We start from the raw sequence: 22,646 nt of genomic DNA on the forward strand, positions 1-22,646 counted from the left end.
ATTGTCTCTCAAAGGTATCGAATAGGATTCAGAGTAAGACCTCCTGTGAGAAGATTTTTTCTCTCTCACATTACAGCAAATCCGGTGAAGGCTCAGACTTTTCTGAAGTGTGTTTCAGATCTAGAGCTTTCAGGGGTAATTATACTAGTTCAGTTTCAGGAACAGGGTCTGGGGTTTTATTCAAATCTATTCATTGTCCCAAAGAAGGAAAATTCATTCAGGCCAGTTCTGGATCTGAAGTTTTTGAATCGTTTTGTAAGAGTTCCAACTTTCAAGATGGTGACTATAAGGACTATTCTGACTTTTGTTCAGCAAGGTCATTATATGTCCACAATAGACTTACCGGATGCATATCTTCACATTCCGATTCATCCAGACCACTATAGGTTTCTGAGATTCTCTTTTCTAGACAAGCATTACCAATTTGTTGGTCTTCCATTTGGCCTAGCAACAGCTCCAAGGATCTTTTCGAAGGTTCTTGGTGCCCTTTTATCTGTAATCAGAGAACAGGGTATTGTGGTGTTTCCTTATTTGGACGATATCTTGGTACTAGCTCAGTCTTTACATTTATCCGAATCTCACACGAGTCAACTATTGTTGTTTCTTCAAAAATATAGTTGGAGGATCAATTTTCCAAAGAGTTTCTTGATTCCTTGATTGATTCCTTGATTCAAGGGTAACCTTTTTAGGTTTCCAGATAGATTCAGTGTCCATGACTCTGTCCTTAACAGACAAGAGACAAATGAAATTGGTTTCAGCTTGTCGAAACCTTCAGTCTCAATCATTCCCTTCATAGTGCATAGAAGTTTTAGGTCTCATGACTGCAGCATCGGACGCGATCCCCTTTGCTCGTTTTCATATGAGACCTCTGCAGCTTTGTATGTTGAATCAATGGTGCAGGGATTATACTCAGATATCACAATTGATATACTTAAATCCCAACATTCAACTCTCTCTAACTTGGTGGTTAGACCATTATTGTTTAATTCAGGGGGCCTCTTTTGTTCATCCTACCTGGACTGTTATCACAACAGATGCAAGTCTTTCAGGTTGGGGAGCTGTCTTGGGATCTCTGACAGCACAAGGGGTTTGGAAACCTCAAGAGGCGAGGTTACCAATCAATATTTTAGAACTCTGTGCTATTTTCAGGGCTCTTCAGGATTGGCCTCTGTTAAAGAGAACCATTCATTTGTTTTCAGATGGACAATATCACAACTGTGGCATATGTCAATCATTGGGGTGGGACTCGCAGTCCCCTAGCTATGAAAGAAGTATCTTGAATACTTTCTTGGGCAGAATCCAGCTCTTGTCTAATTTCTGCAGTGCATATCCCAGGTGTAGACAATTGGGAAGCGGATTATCTCAGCCATCAGACCTTACATCCGGGGGAGTAGTCTCTCCATCCAGATGTATTTCGTCAGATTGTACAGATGTGGGGTCTTCCAGGAATAGATCTGATGGCTTCTCATCTAAACAAGAAACTTCCCAGGTACCTGTCAAGGTCCAGGGATCCTCAGGCGGAGATGGTGGATGCTTTAGCAGTTCCTTGGTTTTACCAACCTGCTTAAATCTTTTCGCCTCTAGTTCTTCTTCCAAGAGTGATCTCCAAGATCATTATGGAACAATTGTATGTGTTTCTGATAGCACCAGCGTGGCCTCACAGGTTTTGGTATGCGGATCTTGTTCGGATGTCCAGTTGCCAGCCTTGGCCACTTCCTCTAAGACCAGACTTTCTGTCTCAAGGGCCGTTTTTCCATCAGAATCTCAAATCGTTAAATTTAAAGGTATAGAAATTGAACGCTTAGTGCTTAGTCATAGAGGTTTCTCTGACTCAGTGATTAATACTATGCTACAGGCTCGTAAGTCTGTTTCAAGGAAGATTTATTATTGAGTTTGGAAGACCTATATTTCATGGTGTTCTCATAAATTCTACTGGCATTCTTTTAGAATTACAAGAATTTTACAATTTCTTTAGGATGGTTTGGATAAAGGTTTGTCTGCAAGTACTTTGAAGGGACAAATCTCTGCTCTTTCTGTTTTATTTCATAAAAAGATTGCTAAGCTTCCTGATATTCACTGTTTTGTTCAGGCTTTGGTTCATATCAAGCCTGTTATTAAATCAATCTCTCCTACTTGGAGTCTTTATTTGGTTTTGAAGACTTTGCAGGCTTCTCCTTTTGAGCCTATGCATTATTTGGAAATTAAATTACTTTCTTGGAAAGTGTTGTTTCTTTTGGCTATCTCTTCAGCTAAAAGAGTTTCCAAATTGTCTGCTCTCTCTTGTGAGTATCCTTTTCTGATTTTTCTTCAGGATAAGGCTGTTTTGTGGACTTTGTTTAAATTTCTTCCTAAGGTTGTGAATTCTAACATTAGTAGGGAAATTGTTGTTACTTCCTTGTGTCCTAATCCCAAGAATACTCTTGAAAGATCTTTGCATTCTTTGGATGTTGTAAGAGCTTTGAAATATTATGTTGAAGCTACTAAAGATTTCAGGAAGACTTCTAGTCTATTTGTTGTTTTCTCTGGTTCTAGGAAAGATCAGAAAGCTTCTGCCATTTCTTTGGCATCTTGGTTGAAGCTTTTGATTCATAAAGCTTATTTGTAGGCGGGACAGTCCCCGCATCAGAGGATCACAGCTCATTCTACTAGAAAAAAGCCCAAGAATTGGATACTAAAAAATGCAGCTTCAGTTGATCAGATTTGCAAAGCAGCAACTTGGTCTTCTTTGCATACATTTACTAAATTTTACCATTTTGATGTGTTTGCTTCTTCTGAAGCAGTCTTTGGTAGAAAAGTTCTTCAGGTAGCTGTTTCAGTTTGATTCTTCTGCTTATGTTTGAAGTTTTTTTCTTTAAATTTATGAGAAAAACTTATTTTTGTTTGTGGATTTAATTTTTTCAGCGGAAAATGGCTGTTTTTATTTTATCCCTCCCTTTCTAGTGACTCTTCTGTGGACTTCCACATCTTGGGTATTTCTATCCCATAAGTCACTAGCTCATGGACTTTTGCTAATTACATGAAAGAAAACATAATTTATGTAAGAACGTATCTGATAAATTAATTTCTTTCATATTGGCAAGACTCCATGAGACCCACCCTTTTTCTGGTAGTTATGATTTTTTGTATAAAAGCAAAATTATATTTCCAGTTCCTCTTTTTTGTATGCTTTTTAACTCCTTTTTCTATCACCCCACTACTTGGCTATTCGTTAAACTGAATTGTGGGTGTGGTGAGGGGTGTATTTATAAGCATTTTGAGGTTTGGGAAACTTTGCCCCTCCTGGTAGGATTGTATATCCCATACGTCACTAGCTCATGGACTCTTACCAATATGAAAGAAATTAATTTATCAGGTAAGTTCTTACATAAATTATGTTTTTTTGGACTTGACTGTCCCTTTAACTTTTTCACTAACTTTTTCACAAACTTTAGCTTTCTCACTGAAATTATTTACAAACAGCTTGTGCAATTATGGCAAAAATGGTTGTAAATGCTTCTCTGGGATCCCCTTTGTTCAGAAATAGCAGACATATATGGCTTTGGCATTGCTTTTTGGTAATTAGAAGGCCGCTTATTGCAGCTGCGCACCACACTTGTGGTATGCTCAGCAGTGAAGGAGTTAATTAGGTAGCTTGTAGGGTTAATTTTAGCTTTAGTGTAAAGATTAGCCTCCCACCTGACACATCCCAAACCGATTTCTCTCAAACAGCTCTCTTCCCTCCCCTACCCCCCAATGGTCCCCCCCATCTTAAGTACTGAAATAAAGTCTGCCAGTATGAAAATAAAAGGGTTTTGTTTTTTGTTTTTTAATTTTTTTATTATATATTTTCTTCAGTGTAGGATCCCCCTTTACCCCCCCAACCTCCCTGATCCCCCAAAACAGCTCTCTAACCCTCCCCCCTCTAACTATTAGGCGCCATCTTAGTTACTGGCAGTTTGCTGCAGTTTTTGCTTTTATTTATTTATTTTTGAAACCCCATTTTTTTCTGTAGTGTAGCTACCCCCCCTCATTACCCTCCCACTCCCAGATCCCTTTCCCTCATCAGATGCTCAAACATAGGATCCCCCTCATTGCTTTTCCTACCCCTTCCCTCCTTCCCCGTCACTAGCGCTGCGGCTCAATTTTTTTTTCTGCTTCCCTGAAGCGTGGTGTAGCTGTCCCACCCGCTCCTGCCCTCCTCCCACCCTCCTCCCGTTCCTCCCGTTCCTCCCTCCAGCGATGGGCCACCCACCCGCCTCCCTCCTAACTCTCCCACGCCACCAACAATTGGCACCATCGCTGGCCGATGCAGAGAGGGCCACAGAGTGGCCCTCTCTGCATCGGTTACTGCCTAAAAGGTATTTCTCAGTGCCTCAATATCGAGGCATTGCTGCAATACCCAGAGAGCAGCTGGAAGTGATTGCGATCGCTTCCACCGCTCAATTTGACCAAGGACATGCCACATACATCCATGGTCCTCAACTGCCGGTTTTTGAAGGACGTACCTGGCACGTCCTTGGTCGTTAAGGGAAATTAAAGGGACATAAAACAAGTTGGGATAGAGACAATATATAATAATATGTACTTAATTATTTTACCTGCAAAGTTATACTGCAGTGACTCGCTATTATCCCTTACTTTTAAGTTTCCGAATTGTAGAGCTCTAACTCCCCCCACACAATTCCTTTTATGCTGCATCTATATCCACCTTTGCTTTGGTAGAATGCAAGACTTTAGCACTCATTATCTGCTGAAGCATGCCTAGAAGCACATAAGCAGCTGTGAAATACAATGCCTGTGTTTCTGATGCTAAACATTGATAAGAGGGGGGTGGATCAGTCTTCTCCAGACAGCATGGCTATGTAACTAATTTTGCTTATTTTTGAAAATTATCTTAAAATACTTGCCAGCAATTTTTAAAACAATTTTTTTATGCAAACTATTTTTTACTTAATTTAGGATATGCACAGATCTCAACCTGTTTTATGGCACTTAAAAAAAAATAAAATAAAAAAATAAACAAAAAAAAAACAGGGTAGGGGAGGTGGCATGTTTATCATGCTTCTTGTGTAAAGTAAACGTTGGGAGGGGAAGGAGATAAATAGCATTGCTGGGAAAGGTTACCAGATTGGGTATTATCACATTATCAGTTGATAAAGTCTGCAAATAGAAGCAGTCCTGCAGTTTAAAGCATACTGGAGGCAAGTGAACAGACTCAGAAATAAAGGTAAACTACAAAAATAGCATTTATGTATAAAAAGCTATTATACATGCAAAACAAACAAATAACAAAACAAATGCAGGGCGTGCATTCAGGCATTACTCTATTAACTGCATGCTATTCTTTGAAACTGGTGGTATATATAATGTTAGCTCTAACTAAACCTTGAGCTCAAAATAACCTATCCCTGCTAAATTTGTTAAGGTTTTCTGTTGAGAAATAGAAAATGTAAGGGATAGTTAAAAATTCTCTATTAGATTCCAAAATGTCAGAAAGATAAAAATGTAAACTATTTCAATCTGTACATTTAAATAAGTTAGCCTGGTGTTAAAGATAAAAAAAAGTTTGTAAGCTTTTTTTTATCATTGTTTATATAAGACTCATAACAGCTGATGTAATGGAGTTGTTTGGTTTGTTTAAATAAGTAATGCTGGCTTTTAAAGTTTGTGTCAAAATGTGTATAGCAGTCATGGATATATACAGATATAAATAAATATATATAAGATGCTCAAAAAACAAAGTATTGCAGTATGCAGTGATACCTTTTTTATTGAACTAACAATATTTCAAAGACAAGCTTTCGAGAGTTTTCCTCTCTTCCTCAGGTCTAAAGCAATACTGATCAATCTGATATAGATACACATCACATACAGCAAATGGAAGGGAGGCAGAGGGTGATAGGGGTGTCATAAAAAGCAGAGAATGTGTCTGAAGGAGAAAATAGCTGAGAATAGCCAGAAAGAGTAAATAAACAGAGGAGAGTAAATAGGCAAGATGAGAGGAAAAACAAAAGGAAAAAGAAACCAATATAGGACAATAAGATGAGAGATTTTAGAAAGTTATGGTAGTGTGTGAGAAACCAGAGTCTACATTAAGTCCTTCATTTCTGGTATTGAAATGTGTGATCATTTTCATCTCAAACGTCTTTCGTTCATGAGAGTCTTTGAAATTCCCTTTAAGAACTTTAATCCTGAGGTTAAGGATGGAGTGACCAGTCTGGGTGAAGTGATGACCGACAGGGGTACAATATTCATTTTCCTTGTGGTTTTTGATCGAGTGTCTGTGTAGATTCATTCTGAGATGCAGCTTAAGGCCAGTTAAGACTCATAACAGCTGATGTAATGGAGTTGTTTGGTTTGTTTAAATAAGTAATGCTGGCTTTTAAAGTTTGTGTCAAAATGTGTATAGCAGTCATGGATATATACAGATATAAATAAATATATATAAGATGCTCAAAAAACAAAGTATTGCAGTATGCAGTGATACCTTTTTTATTGAACTAACAATATTTCAAAGACAAGCTTTCGAGAGTTTTCCTCTCTTCCTCAGGTCTAAAGCAATACTGATCAATCTGATATAGATACACATCACATACAGCAAATGGAAGGGAGGCAGAGGGTGATAGGGGTGTCATAAAAAGCAGAGAATGTGTCTGAAGGAGAAAATAGCTGAGAATAGCCAGAAAGAGTAAATAAACAGAGGAGAGTAAATAGGCAAGATGAGAGGAAAAACAAAAGGAAAAAGAAACCAATATAGGACAATAAGATGAGAGATTTTAGAAAGTTATGGTAGTGTGTGAGAAACCAGAGTCTACATTAAGTCCTTCATTTCTGGTATTGAAATGTGTGATCATTTTCATCTCAAACGTCTTTCGTTCATGAGAGTCTTTGAAATTCCCTTTAAGAACTTTAATCCTGAGGTTAAGGATGGAGTGACCAGTCTGGGTGAAGTGATGACCGACAGGGGTACAATATTCATTTTCCTTGTGGTTTTTGATCAAGTGTCTGTGTAGATTCATTCTGAGATGCAGCTTAAGGCCAGTTTCTCCAATGTAGCAACCTCTGTCACACGCTGTACACTGTATCATGTACACCACATTAGCAGATGAGCACAAATAAGATCCTTTTATGTTGTATGATGTGTTATTGTGTCTGGCTGTGCTGTTGTCACATATATGTTGACACAGTTTGCAGAGTGATTTGTTGCATCGTGCTGTGCCATTCTGTGTAAGCTTCTGTTCTGTGGTTAAAAAAAATCAAATCCGCCCTAAAAACACCACGGGAAATGCTCCTACAATACAAAGAAAAGGAAAACAAAACAAGAACCCCTCTAGTAGTCACTTACAACCCTACTCTGGAAGGAGTACGCAAAATTATTAAAGAGCTACAACCACTAATTTCAGAGGACCCCACACTCAAAAAAATATTTCCTGAACCCCCCATACTAGCATTCAAACAACCGCCTAACCTGAGACAGAGATTGGTCCACAGCAAATTAACCACAGAACAGAAGCTTACACAGAATGGCACTGCACGATGCAACAAATCACTCTGCAAACTGTGTCAACATACATGTGACAACAACACAGCCAGACACAATAACACATCATACAATATTAAAGGATCCTATTTGTGCTCATCTGCTAATGTGGTGTCCATGATACAGTGTACAGCGTGTGACAGAGTTTGCTACATTGGAGAAACTGGCCTAAAGCTGCATCTCAGAATGAATCTACACAGACACTCGATCAAGAACCACAAGAAAAACGAATATTGTACCCCTGTTGGTCATCACTTCACCCAGACTGGTCACTCCATCCTAAACCTCAGGATTAAAGTTCTTAAAGGGAATTTCAAAGACTCTCATGAACGAAAGACGTTTGAGATGAAAATGATCACACATTTCAATACCAGAAATGAAGGACTTAATGTAGACTCTGGCTTTCTCACACACTACCATAACTTTCTGTAATCTCTCATTTTATTGTCCTATATTGTTTTTTTTCCTTTTGTTTTTCCTCTCATCTTGCCTATTTACTCTCCTCTGTTTATTTACACTTTCTGGCTATTCTCAGCTATTTTCTCCTTCAGACACATTCTCTGCTTTTTATGACCCCCCTCTCACCCCAACTCCCTTCCATTTGCTGTATGTGATGTGTATCTATATCAGATTGATCAGTATTGCTTTAGACCTGAGGAAGAGAGGAAAACTCTTGAAAGCTTGTCTTTGAAATATTATGTTAGTCCAATAAAAAAGGTATCACTGCATACTGCAATACTTTGTTTTTTGAGCATCTTATCTACTGGACTAACATGGCTACTCCAATCTTCACTACTATATATATATATATATATATATATATATATATATATATATATACACACACAAATATATTTTTTATTTACATTTTTAAAAAATTTTTATTGGATTGCATTACCAGTAAACTGAGAAGAAAATATATGAGCTGACTAAAATATATAATCTGTTTTCTACTTTGTGTATGTGCATGGGTGATTTAAATATTGCCTTTTGTATAAAATACATATTTGTGGAATGTCTAACATACATATTAGTTACATGTGAGCAATAGTATAAAAGCATATTTGAATTTAAAGAGACAGTTAAGTCAAAACTAAACATTATAGTTTTCATAGATCATGCATATATATAAAAAAAAGTTCCAATATACTATTATGAAATTTGTTTTGTTCATTGGGCATCTTTTTTTGAAGAGTAAACCTAGGTAGCACACAGGGGCTGAACACAGTGCACATGTCCTTAGCACTTTATGGCATTTGAGCTTGTAACATTGTTTGTAGTAATGTTAAACTTTGTTGTGAGGTATTTTTTCTAAAATGCATTGGCAAAAGAAGAAGCGTTTATCCTCATTTGATTTGTACGTATGCGATTCTGCAAAACATTATGAACAATTATTTATGCTGGGCTGTCACTGTTACTTTATGGGTTTCTTGGGTTTGATGATTTCCCCAGATATTTTAAAATAAAACCTTGGCATAGCCTTAGGCGCAGTGATGGGCCGCGATCAGCTATGGAAGAGCCTATTCCTCCCCACCCAAGTATGACGACTAAAGCCATTGGGGCCGATTTAACAATGTGCGAATGAACATGATCCGCTGTAGCGGATAATGTCCACCGCACATCTCATGAAATGCTTGTGCAATGCCGCTCCCTACACATTCACGACCAATCGGGCTGATTGCTGTCCGCCACCTTAGAGGTGGCGGACGAGTTATGGTGCAGCGGTCTTAAGACCGCTGCTTCTTAATTCCTGTTTCCATCAAGCCCGAAGGCTCACGCGGAAACAGATGCTTTGGGGCCAATTGACGGCATGATAAATCGGCCCTATTGTGCGTATTATAACCATCTATCATCACCAGAACTTATACGGTTGAAGTGAGTTTGCTTTGATTTCCATGAGAGGATTCTGCAGTAGGCACAGAAGCTGGAAGGTGTCTAGAGTAGTACGTGTACAACATTATTGTAAATACAGCTACTATATATGTCATTTCAACTTCTCCCTTTAACACATGCTCTTTTGAATTTGTGATCTTTCCATCAGCCTTAATATGAAGGTTATATTGCTTCTACAGTCATCAAATTCTTAAAGCATCAATATGCTGTCTGACTTGCACATGTGATCTTAAAGCATCAATATGCTGTCTGACTTGCACATGTGATCTTAAAGCATCAATATGCTGTCTGACTTGCACATGTGATCTTAAAGCATCAATATGCTGTCTGACTTGCACATGTGATCTTAAAGCATCAATATGCTGTCTGACTTGCACATGTGATCTTAAAGCATCAATATGCTGTCTGACTTGCACATGTGATCTTAAAGCATCAATATGCTGTCTGACTTGCACATGTGATCTTAAAGCATCAATATGCGGTCTGACTTGCACATGTGATGTTCTAGATGGTTACTGATTTTCTTTTTTTTAAACCATATTTTTACATTGAAAAGACTAAGATAAACAGTTAAAAAATGAAACCAGCACATGTTTGTGCGACAATACTAAAAGGGTTATTTCTCGATGATTAATACAACTCCCACAACTGTATTGGTGAATAGGGACACAAGAAAATATTTTTCAGAAATGTTCAATACATTTTATATTAAATTCTTATATGCAGAGAAATTATTAGGTGATAAATAGCACCAACACAAATTTAACCATACTGTAACTATAGAAATAACTTGTTAATAAAAATGTGTTTTATGTTTATTTTTTTGTTTGTGGTGTTAAAGATAAAGATGGTTCTTGCCAAGTCATGGACTATGGTGCGACAATTTGATGGTGCTCCTAAACTGGAAGACTTCAAATTGATAGAGAAAGAGCTACCACCTCTTAATGATGAAGGTAAGTTTTATATATAATTTTAACTATTTTATGTTTTCTATATGGGAGATTAGGAGGGTACACAGATTTGATATATGCTTTATATAGTGCTTGTCCTGTAATTTACATTGTGTTCTTAACTTGATAGCTCCTACCCCTGTCTGTCCTGTATTCTCACCCAAGAAATGAACAGCTCCCCTCACTACCTGGTCTATCCCAAACAGCACTGATTTCATCCTTAGATGATAGGCACAGACTCCACCTCAGCCTTCCAGTTAAAAAACAAAGATTTGGAAGTATGTTAAGTGTTTATTTTTGGACAGCTGTTAAAGTAGTTTATAAAATATAATGTTAATGTCAATAGCAGAAAGTAATAAAGACAAAATGTAGTTTCAGCATAGTTCGCCTGCAAAACTTATAGAAGTCAGTAATTGGATGCATATAAGCTTTTTTATGTCTGCAAGATCTAACATCTATTCAGTAGGGGAATTTTTCATTGAAAAGTATATATCTTGCAAAGAGGCAGTTCTGACATTCTTGGGAAAGATTAAATGAGCAGTATGGTGCAATTCCTTACTGTTTATATTTTAGCTTTGTATTTTATATAAAGAGCAACCAACAATTCCATTTCATATTGTTTTCTTAGTACAATGGATTTTATAATTCTACCATGATTAATGAACAGGGACTTGGCAATGGGGCCTAGTTATCAAGCCGTCAACCTCAAATACACTGGAATTCCGCAGCGTATTTGTGGCGAGGCTGATTCGCCTTAGTTATCAAAGGCTAGAGACCGACCGGCAAAAGTAGAATTTTGTGACGTAAACTTCGATCCGCCGGACTCAGTCCGACACAGATCGATTCTTACGTCACTCCAGATGTTCCGCACACAAGTTCGGCACAATCTGACTACTTTTGCTAGTTATCAAAAAATTAGCAGGTACGCTCGGCACTTTTACGGCCCAGCGTACCTGGTTTTCAAACCGCCACCCTGGAGGCGGCGGATCCCATAGGAATCAATGGGAGTCTGACCATAGCGAAAGTACAAATTCGCTGCTGAAAGACATCCCATTGATTCCTATGGGAGCTGTCTACACTTAACACCCTAACATGTAACATGAGTCTAAACACCCCTAATCTGCCCCCCCTAGATCGCCGCAACTAAATAAAGTTATTACCCCCTAAACCGCCGCTCCCGGAGCCCACCTCAAGCTACTCTATACATATTAACCCCTAAACCGCCGCTCCCGGAGCCCACCGCAACTATAATAAATGTATTAACCCCTAAACCGCCGCTCCCGGAGCCCACCGCCACCTACATTATACCTAGTAACCCCTATCCTGCCCCCCTATACCGCCGCCCTCTATAATAACGTTATTAACCCATATCCTGCTGATCCCGCACCTCGCCGCAAATAAATAGTTTAACCCCTAAACCGCCGCTCCCTGAACCCGCCGCAACCTATATTAAATTTATTAACCCCTATGCTGCCCACCCTACACCGTCGCCACCTATAATAAATGTATTAACTCCTATCCTGCCCCCCACTACACCGCCGCCACTGTAATAAATTTATTAACCCCTAAACCTAAGTCTAACACTAACCCTAAAACCCCCCTAACTTAAATATTAATTAAATAAATCTAAATAATATTTCTCTTATTAACTAACGGCTAGATTTAGAGTTTTGTCGGTAACGACCCGCGTAGCTAACGCTGGCTTTTTTCTGGCTGCACCTTTTAAATAACTCTATCTATCTAATAACCTCTATCCTGCCCCCCCTACACCGTCGCCACCTATAATAAATTTATTAACTCCTATCCTGCCCCCACTACACCGCCGCCACTGTAATAAATTTATTAACCCCTAAACCTAAGTCTAACACTAACCCTAAAACCCCCCTAACTTAAATATTAATTAAATAAATCTAAATAATATTTCTCTTATTAACTAAGTTAATCCTATTTAAAACTAAATACTTACCTTTAAAATAAACCCTAATATAGCTACAATATAAATAATAATTATATTGTAGCTATCTTAGGATTTATTTTTATTTTACAGGCAACTTTCAGTTTATTTTAACTAGGTACAATAGCTATTAAATAGTTATTACCTATTTAATAGCTACCTAGCTAAAATAAAGAGAAATTTACCTGTAAACTAAAAACTAACCTAAGTTACAATTACACCTAACACTACACTATACTTAAATAAATTATTCCTATTTAAAACTAAATACTTACCTGTAAAATAAACCCTAATATAGCTACAATATAATTATTATTTATATTGTAGCTATATTAGGGTTTATTTTACATCATTTTAAATCTTAGGATTTATATTTATTTTACAGGTAACTTTGTATTTATTTTAGCTAGTTAGAATAGTTGTTTCGATCAGCCAATAGAATGCGAGCTCAATCGGATTGGCTGATTGGATCAGCCAATCGGATTGAACGTGAATCTGATTGGCTGATTCAATCAGCCAATCAGATTTTTCCTACCTTAATTCCGATTGGCTGATAGAATCCTATCAGCCAATCGGAATTGAAGGGATGCCATCTTGGATGACGTCCCTTAAAGGAGCCTTCATTCGTCGGTAGTCCGTCGGTAAAGAAGGATGTTCCGCGTCGGCGGGATGAAGATTCAAGACCCAGCTTGGAAGATGACATCGCCCGGATAGAAGACTTCTTCAGCGCCTCTTGGAAGATGACATCGCCCGGATGGAAGACTTCTTTAGCGCCGCTTGGAGGATCACTTCATCGGATGGAAGATTTCTTCAGCGCCCCTTGGATGATCACTTATGCCACACCGGATGTCCTCTTCGGTTCCATCGCTGCTCGGCTGAGTGAAGACAAGGTAGGATGATCTTCAGGGGATTAGTGTTAGGTTATTTTAAGGGGGGTTTGGTTTAGATTAGGGGTATGTGGGTGGTGGGTTTTAATGTTGGGGGAGGGTTGTATTTTTCTTTTACAGGAAAAGAGCTGAATTCTTTGGGGCATGCCCCACAAAAGGTCCTTTTAAGGGCTGGTAAGGTTAAAGAGCTTTGAACTTTTTAATTTAGAATAGGGTAGGGCATTTTTTTTATTTTGGGGGGCTTTGTTATTTTATTAGGGGGCTTAGATTACTTAAAATTGTTGTAATAGTTTTAAAATGTTTGTAACTTATTTTTTTTATTTTTTGTAACTTAGCTTTTTTTATTTTTGTACTTTAGATAGTTTATGTAATTGTATTTAATTGTAGTTATTTGTAGTTAATTTATTTAATTAATGTAATGATAGTGTAGTGTTAGGTTTAATTGTAACTTAGGTTTGGATTTATTTTACAGGTAATTTTGTATTTCTTTTAGCTAGGTAGTTATTAAATAGTTAATAACTATTTAATATCTATTCTAACTAGCTAAAATAAATACAAAGCTACCTGTAAAATAAATATAAATCCTAAGATAGCTACAATATAATTATTATTTATATTTTAGCTATATTAGGGTTTATTTTACAGGTAAGTATTTAGTTTTAAATAGGAATAATTTATTTAAGTATAGTGTAGTGTTAGGTGTAATTGTAACTTAGGTTAGTTTTTAGTTTACAGGTAAATTTCTCTTTATTTTAGCTAGGTAGCTATTAAATAGTTAATAACTATTTAATAGCTATTGTACCTAGTTAAAATAAATTGAAAGTTGCCTGTAAAATAAAAATAAATCCTAAGATAGCTACAATATAATTATTATTTATATTGTAGCTATATTAGGGTTTATTTTAAAGGTAATTATTTAGTTTTAAATAGGATTAACATAGGCCTAGATTTAGAGTTTGGCGGTAGCCGTGAAAACCAGCGTTAGAGGCTCCTAACGCTGGTTTTAGGCTACCGCCGGTATTTGGAGTCAGTCAGGAAAGGGTCTAATGCTCACTTTTCAGCCGCGACTTTTCCATACCGCAGATCCCCTTACGTCAATTGCGTATCCTATCTTTTCAATGGGATCTTTCTAACTCCGATATTTAGAGTCGTGTCTGAAGTGAGCGTTAGAATTCTAACGACAAAACTCCAGCCGCAGAAAAAAGTCAGTAGTTAAGAGCTTTCTGGGCTAACGCCGGTTTATAAAGCTCTTATCTACTGTGCTCTAAAGTACACTAACACCCATAAACTACCTATGCACCCCTAAACCGAGGTCCCCCCACATTGCCGCCACTCGATTAAATTTTTTTAACCCCTAATCTGCCGACCGCCACCTACGTTATACTTATGTACCCCTAATCTGCTGCCCCTAACACCGCCGACCCCTATATTATATTTATTAACCCCTAACCTGCCCCCCACAACGTCGCCGCCAGCTACCTACAATAATTAACCCCTAATCTGCCGACCGCAAAGAGCCGCCACCTACATTATAGCTATGTACCCCTAATCTGCTGACCCTAACACCGCCGACCCCTATATTATATTTATTAACCCCTAATCTGCCCCCCTCAACATCGCCTCCACCTGCCTACACTTATTAACCCCTAATCTGCCGAGCGGATCTCACTGCTACTATAATAAAGTTATTAACCCCTAATCCGCCTCACTCCCGCCTCAATAACCCTATAATAAATAGTATTAAACCCTAATCTGCCCTCCCTAACATCGCCGACACCTAACTTCAATTATTAACCCCTAATCTGCCGACCGAATCTCGCCGCTATTCTAATAAATGGATTAACCCCTAAAGCTAAGTCTAACCCTAACACTAACACCCCCCTAAGTTAAATATAATTTAAATCTAACGAAATAAATTAACTCTTATTAAATAAATTATTCCTATTTAAAGCTAAATACTTACCTGTAAAATAAATCCTAATATAGCTACAATATAAATTATAATTATATTATAGCTATTTTAGGATTAATATTTATTTTACAGGTAACTTTGTATTTATTTTAACCAGGTACAATAGCTATTAAATAGTTAAGAACTATTTAATAGCTAAAATAGTTAAAATAATTACAAAATTACCTGTAAAATAAATCCTAACCTAAGTTACAATTAAACCTAACACTACACTATCAATAAATTAATTAAATAAAATACCTACAATTACCTACAATTAAACCTAACACTATACTATCAATAAATTAATTAAATACAATATCTACAAATAAATACAATGAAATAAACTAACTAGTGTTTAATTGTAGGTAATTGTAGGTATTTTGTAGGTATTTTATTTAATTAATTTATTGATAGTGTAGTGTTAGGTTTAATTGTAACTTAGGTTAGGATTTATTTTACAGGTAATTTTGTAATTATTTTAACTATTTTAGCTATTAAATAGTTCTTAACTATTTAATAGCTATTGTACCTGGTTAAAATAAATACAAAGTTACCTGTAAAATAAATATTAATCCTAAAATAGCTATAATATAATTATAATTTATATTGTAGCTATATTAGGATTTATTTTACAGGTATTTAGCTTTAAATAGGAATAATTTATTTAATAAGAGTTAATTAATTTCATTAGATTTAAATTATATTTAAGTTAGGGGGGTGTTAGTGTTAGGGTTAAACTTAGCTTTAGGGGTTAATACATTTATTAGAATAGCGGTGAGCTCCAGTCGGCAGATTAGGGGTTAATGTTTGAAGTTAGGTGTCGGCGATGTTAGGGAGGGCAGCTTAGGGGTTAATACTATTTATTATAGGGTTAGTGAGGCGGATTAGGGGTTAATAACTTTATTATAATAGCGGTGAGGTCCGGTCGGCAGATTAGGGGTTAATAAGTGTAGGCGACGTTGTGGGGGGCAGATTAGGGGTTAATAAATATAATATAGGGTTCGGCGGTGTTAGGGACAGCAGATTAGGAGTACATAGGGATAATGTAAGTAGCGGCGGTGTACGGAGCGGCAGATTAGGGGTTAATAATAATATGCAGGGGTCAACGATAGCGGGGGCGGCAGAATAGGGGTTAATAAGTGTAAGGTTAGGGGTGTTTAGACTCGGGGTACAAGTTAGAGTGTTAGGTGCAGACGTAGGAAGTGTTTCCCCATAGCAAACAATGGGGCTGCGTTAGGAGCTGAACGCGGCTTTTTTGCAGGTGTTAGGTTTTTTTTCAACTCAAACAGCCCCATTGTTTCCTATGGGGGAATCGTGCACGAGCACGTTTTTTAAGCTGGCCGCGTCCGTAAGCATCTCTGGTTTCGAGAGTTGAAGTTGCGTTAAATATGCTCTACGCTCCTTTTTTGGAGCCTAACGCAGCCATTCTGTGGACTCCCAATACCAGAGTTATTTAAAAGGTGCGGCCAGAAAAAAGCCAGCGTTAGCTACGCGGGTCGTTACCGACAAAACTCTAAATCTAGCCGTTAGTTAATAAGAGAAATATTATTTAGATTTATTTAATTAATATTTAAGTTAGGGGGGTTTTAGGGTTAGTGTTAGACTTAGGTTTAGGGGTTAATAAATTTATTACAGTGGCGGCGGTGTAGTGGGGAGCAGGATAGGAGTTAATACATTTATTATAGGTGGCGACGGTGTAGGGTGGGCAGCATAGGGGTTAATAAATTTAATATAGGTTGCGGCGGGTTCAGGGAGCGGCGGTTTAGGGGTTAAACTATTTATTTATTTGTGGCGAGGTGCGGGATCAGCAGGATAGGGGTTAATAACGTTATTATAGAGGGCGACGGTATAGGGGGGCAGGATAGGGGTTAATAGGTATAATATAGGTGGCAGCGGTGTCCGGGAGCGACGGTTTAGGGGTTAATACATTTATCAGAGTTGCGGCAGGGTCTAGGAGCGGCGGTTTAGGGGTTAGTAACTTTATTTAGTTGCGGGGGGCTCCGGGGGCGCCGGTATAGGGGGTAGAACAGTGTAGTTAGTGTGAGTGCTTAGTGACAGGCTAGCAATAAAGCTGGGAAAAAGCCGAAGAGCAGCGAGATCGGATGAGTGATAACTCTCACAGTCCGCTGCTCATCGCCCCGTACTTGGTGCGCAGCTTTTTGACAGCTTTATTTGATAACTTAGGCAACATTTTTCAGGTCCGCGGCGGCGATGTGAGGCGAGCTTAGGCGGGCATATTGGGCCGGCGAAGGCAGGAAAGTTGACACGTTGATAACTACCCCCTTATGTCTGGAATTATCTCTCAGCTATCACTCAAGTCACTTATGGAGAAGACCCTGTTTCTATGCTTGAGAGGTTGAACTGAGACAGGCTTTCTAAAATGAAAAATATTGTATACACTCCAAATAAGTTCATGTAAGTTGCCACCTTTAAAGGACCAGTCAACGCATTAGATTTGCATAATCAACAAATGCAAGATAACAAGACAATGCAATAGCACTTAGTCTGAACTTCAACTGAGTAGTAGATTTTTTTATAACAAATTTCAAAGTTATGTCTATTTCCACTCCCCTTGTACCATGTGATAGCAATCAGCCAATGACAAATGCATATACGTATAGTCTGTGAATTCTTGCACATGCTCAGTAGGATCTGGTGACTCAAAAATTGTAAATATAAAAGACTGTGCACATTTTTACATGCTGTATCTGAACCATGCAAATTTAATTTAACCTGAGTGTCCCTTTAAGGGTACATCTATATATGCAAACTTTTTTGGAAATAGAGCTCATTTGAATATATACAAGAAATGCAGCAAGAAAAAAGAAAGGCTGCACATGTGACTGAATAAAAAAAACAATTTATTATTATCTCCATGTGACAGACTGACACATGTTGCGCCCTCTACTTGCCCTTACTCATAGACTAACATTACATACATTGCTTCATCCTTTTATAGGGCAACCTGCCCCTTAAATTTTTAACACCTTTCATGTCATCAAAACACTCATTAAAAACAGAAATAAAAATATGTAATACACTGTCCTATGTTTCAAACATTCCTGTTTTCGGACACACAATAAATAACCAGCCATTACAAGTGGCTGGTAATTACTAATTAATTTTATATATGTTCAACAAATGCCCCCAAAATTAAGTGTAATATATTTTATTAAAAAATAAAGATAGTAGCATCTTTATTTTTTAATAAAATAACAGCAAAAATCAGTTATATGGTGTTAACATTAGCGGGAGTGGGGTGTTAGAAAAAAAATGGCACTAAAAAGTGCCTTTACATTGCGGTCTATGGGGACTGTGTTTTCCCAATAAATATATATGTATATTTATTTATTTATAAAATATTTTACCAGGAAGGATACATTGAGATTTTTCTCGTTTTCAAGTATGTCCTGGTGCTTATATACATGTATGTGTTATTGTGTGTATATACACATATTAACACATAAATATATATGTATATCGTCATATACATATATATTTAAAAATGATGGCCATCGCTGCACTACTTACTCCCTTTGCTGCACTAGGTTCTCATGCTGTGTCTCACGGCATGAGAAAGAGGCTCCCATTGGAGCCTATTGAAGGTTGTCTTTGCATTCTGCTTAACTTAATAAGTAATACCAGTGCATATTATTTTGGGAAAGCGATATTTAGCACTCCATAATTTGCTAACTTTATTTCTTTCTAATTCTGAAGAACTATAACCCCTCACCTTTAACCTACAACATATGCAGTGTAAGTTCTGAGGGATGGGAAAAAAATGAATCAGGTTTTTGTCTACTTCATTCTAGTATATTTATACAATGTGTCGTGATATGAATTTGTATGCTAATTCAATGCTTTTCTTATCTAATCTTATAATGACACAATACCATTTTTTTTTTTTTTTTGCTTAAAATTTCAGAACTGTTGATGGAGTCCATGTTCTTGAGTGTTGATCCATACATGAGGTAATGATGAAGTCTTATGATAAAATTCAGTAATCTCTATATCTAAAAAGTGTCACCACAGCTTAAAGGGACATTAAACCCAACATTTTTCTATTATGCTTCAGGTAGAGAATACTATTTAAACAACTTTCTAATTTACTTCTATTATTTTATTTGAAGAAATAGCAATGCACATGGGTGAACCAATCACACAAGGCATCTATGTGCAGCCACCAATCAGCAGCTACTGAGCCTATCTAGATATTTTCAACAAATGATATCAAGAGAATGAAGCAAATTAGAAGTAAATTAGAAAGTTGTTTAAAATCACATGTTCTATCTGAATCATGAAAGAAAAAATTGGGGGGTTCATGCCTCTTTAATATAATGCGTAATTTATGTATAGGGAAAATTAGGGGATCAACACAAATGAACAGAAAATGTGTTATTTCTGTGCCATATGTGAGCAAAGTTGGGAAATTAAAGGTATATGATGCCCAAATGTTGAAAGTGATGCAGCATAGTTGTTGACATCTTACTAGAAAATATCACCTGAACATAACTACGTAACAATGAAAGATATTTTACCTCAAAATTTTCTCAGTAGCTACATCCGTTTGTAAAGGGACTTAAAGAAACCAATCAGAATGTTAGTCCTAGGACTTGCAAGGGAGAGTGCATCTGGCTTGTGCAGGCACAGTCATGTTATTTCCCTCCTCAGTTAAAAAAAGTTTACTATGAAATATCGCAAGATATTTCAGTTTTTTTTTTCCACATACAGCTGATATTAGCCGAAGTATAACTTTTCCCAGAGCACTTACTATTGTGAGCTGAAGAATTTTGAGGTAAGATATCTACATTTTTTAACTTAGTGATGTTCAGGTGATATTTTCTTATCATTTTTTTACAGTTATGCTGCATCATGTTCAAGTTATTAAGCATATTTGCCTTATGTTACTTTAATAAACAAGCACTGTAATTATTCTTGTAAAGTAAGTATGGATATATTTTAATGATATTTAAATATTAAATGCAAATATTTTTTCTGTTGAACAGGGTATTCAGTAGCTCTTTGAAGGAAGGTGATGTTATGATAGGAACCCAAGTTGCAAGGTATCATATTTTGTGTGATGCATTTCAGTAAACATTTTGCTTGAAACAATGTGTAATTAAAAAAATAAATAAAAACAACATAATACGATGGGTTTTAGTGTGCAGTGCCCATTATGCTTTTTACTTTAAAAATTACTGTGGGTTTTTTGGAGGAGAGTTCTTAATTTAATGAATAATGTATTAAAGGGACATGAAAATGCTGCAGTACATTTCCTTATTGTGCCATTTATTGCTTACAACTGGGTTAAACCCCCACTAACTGCTTAAACACATAGTTAAAGTCCATTCTGTACAGGTAATGGACTGCTAGTTAAGACAGAGCTGAACATGTGCATTTGGCTTTGGACAAATAAGTATTCATCTGAAAAAAACAAATCACCAAATAAACTAGTAAAAAAATGAATGAAGACTGAATGCATATGAAAAAGTTATATCACCATACAAAGGGACAGGATGAGGAAGAGCTGATTCTGTTGGCTTCTTTGTTTGAAGTGATGTACAGGCGGTCTGACCATTCATGAGTCCAACGTCCCCTATTCAGCACTACCATAGTATTACTAATGATTGTGTTAGACACTAAGGGGCCAATTTATCAAGGGCCAAATGGTCCCTGATGCCCCTGTTTCTGCGTGAGCCTTCAGGTTTACCGGAAACAGCAATTATGAAGCAGCGGTCTTAAGACTGCTGCTCCTTAACTGGCCCACTCCCTCTGAAGCTGCGGACATCAATCCGCCCGATCCTATACGATCGGGTTGATTGACACCCCCTGCTAGCAGCCGATTGGCCGCCAGAACTGCTTGTGCAATGTTAAATGCCAACAGCATATGCTGTCGGCATTCAGAGATTTCTGTCAGACATGATACGCTACAGCATATCGTGTCGGACAGACATTGATAAATTGGCCCCTAAATGTTGATGTTAGTCATACAGGCTTGTCCAATGAAGCCTGGATCTAGCATAAGGAGGTGGGAGACTAGGAGAAGCTCAGTCATTTTAAATAACTTTCACTAGATTTATTGGAAAATGCAATTGTGTGGCTTCTGTGCCTCTGTGAGATAGTCATTGCCTCAAAAGCAATATGTGACAGTGATTGTATTTGGTGTTCTAGTGATTGGGGTGTTGTGTTAGCACAGAAAGATATTTTCTTTTAATTGTTCAAATTCTATAATGTGAGAGTTGTTAAAATTAGTTGTATACTGTGCTTCCCATTTGAATAATGGTGAAAGAATTTCATTAACAAATTAATTTTGTCAACTAATATTTGAACTAAACTGATGCTTGCATGAAATAAATATAGCCACAGTAAACTTTGTGAAAATTCCGAAGCAATTTTTTTTTTCGGACTAAACAATTTTTTTACTGTGCACATCACTACTTGCCATTGAGCTAATGAGGAGTGGCACACATACTGTACATAGACACTAATCACTGGTTGTGTTCAGCTCTATAGCAGATGTGCATTGCATCTCTGGAACTGACTTTAACTATGTGTTTAACCCTTGCAAAGCAGGGCATTTGCTTATTGCATTATTGCTTGTCTATAAGCATTAGAGTATTGGCTTATTGGTTTCAAGCCCACCACTTAAAGCAGAGCTTTCCAAACTTTTCATGTTGGTGACACACTTTTTAGACCTACATCATTTTACGACACAGTAATTCAGTTGTACTAGCAAACAGGAGGCTAAACTGTTTTAAGAGATACGGACACATACATAAATGATATAATAACGAAATGTATTTACAAGTAACAGTATGTATATGCAAGAATGAATCACACTAATAGCTACTTACTATCGCCTAGATCAGTGTTTTTCAACCAGTGTGCCGTGGCACACTAGTGTGCCGTGAGAGATCCTCAGGTGTGCCACGGCAGACTGACAACAGTGTGACATATTTTTTAAACTTTGCTTGTTTTTTACTCCCAGTGCAGGGGTAGTTTGTAGGAGGCATGGCATAACAGCACAATACATACAGTATGTGTGTGTTTGTGTGTATGTGTATATATATATGCTGTATTAGGCTGCAATGTGTGATTTTTTTTAAATTTTGGGATGGTGGTGTGCCACAGGATTTTTTAATGTAAAAAAGTGTGCCACGGCAAAAAAAAAGGTTAAAAATCACTGGCCTAGATTACATGTTTTGTCGGTAAAAACCTGCAGGGCTGGGGAGCGGAGCCAAATCCCCAGGGAGCCAGACGTGCATGAATGGAGCTCCTGGCTCTAATAAAACTAAAATCTCATTTATATCCCCTTGGGACCAAATTCTCTTACACCATAAAGGAATCCCCTGATCTTCAATAACCCTACGAGACCCTGCAAGCGTTCAAGTAGCTATCCCTGGCTGTCAGAAATGCTATAAAAATATGGCCGGGACGGAGGCCCTGAACTATTTGGTGGAGGATGTGGCGCAGCTTCTATATGAACACT

The 22,646-nt window shown here is 37.3% G+C and overlaps 1 protein-coding gene across 1 annotated transcript in view; it reads left to right on the forward strand.

The window, feature by feature from the left end:
- The first annotated feature begins 5,148 nt into the window (after positions 1-5,148).
- The window catches only part of LOC128649411 (prostaglandin reductase 1-like), a 166,613-nt gene continuing 149,115 nt past the window's right edge, over positions 5,149-22,646 (forward strand). Inside the window, exons 1-4 of the mRNA XM_053702664.1 lie at positions 5,149-5,206; positions 10,254-10,365; positions 19,083-19,128; positions 20,164-20,220. Coding sequence (XP_053558639.1) covers positions 10,260-10,365; positions 19,083-19,128; positions 20,164-20,220 — 209 coding nt within the window. The 5' untranslated portion in view covers positions 5,149-5,206; positions 10,254-10,259. The remainder of the gene's footprint in view (positions 5,207-10,253; positions 10,366-19,082; positions 19,129-20,163; positions 20,221-22,646) is intronic.

Source organism: Bombina bombina, chromosome 2, assembly GCF_027579735.1.
Source record: "Bombina bombina isolate aBomBom1 chromosome 2, aBomBom1.pri, whole genome shotgun sequence".
In the NCBI taxonomy this organism is placed as follows: Eukaryota; Metazoa; Chordata; class Amphibia; order Anura; family Bombinatoridae; genus Bombina; species Bombina bombina.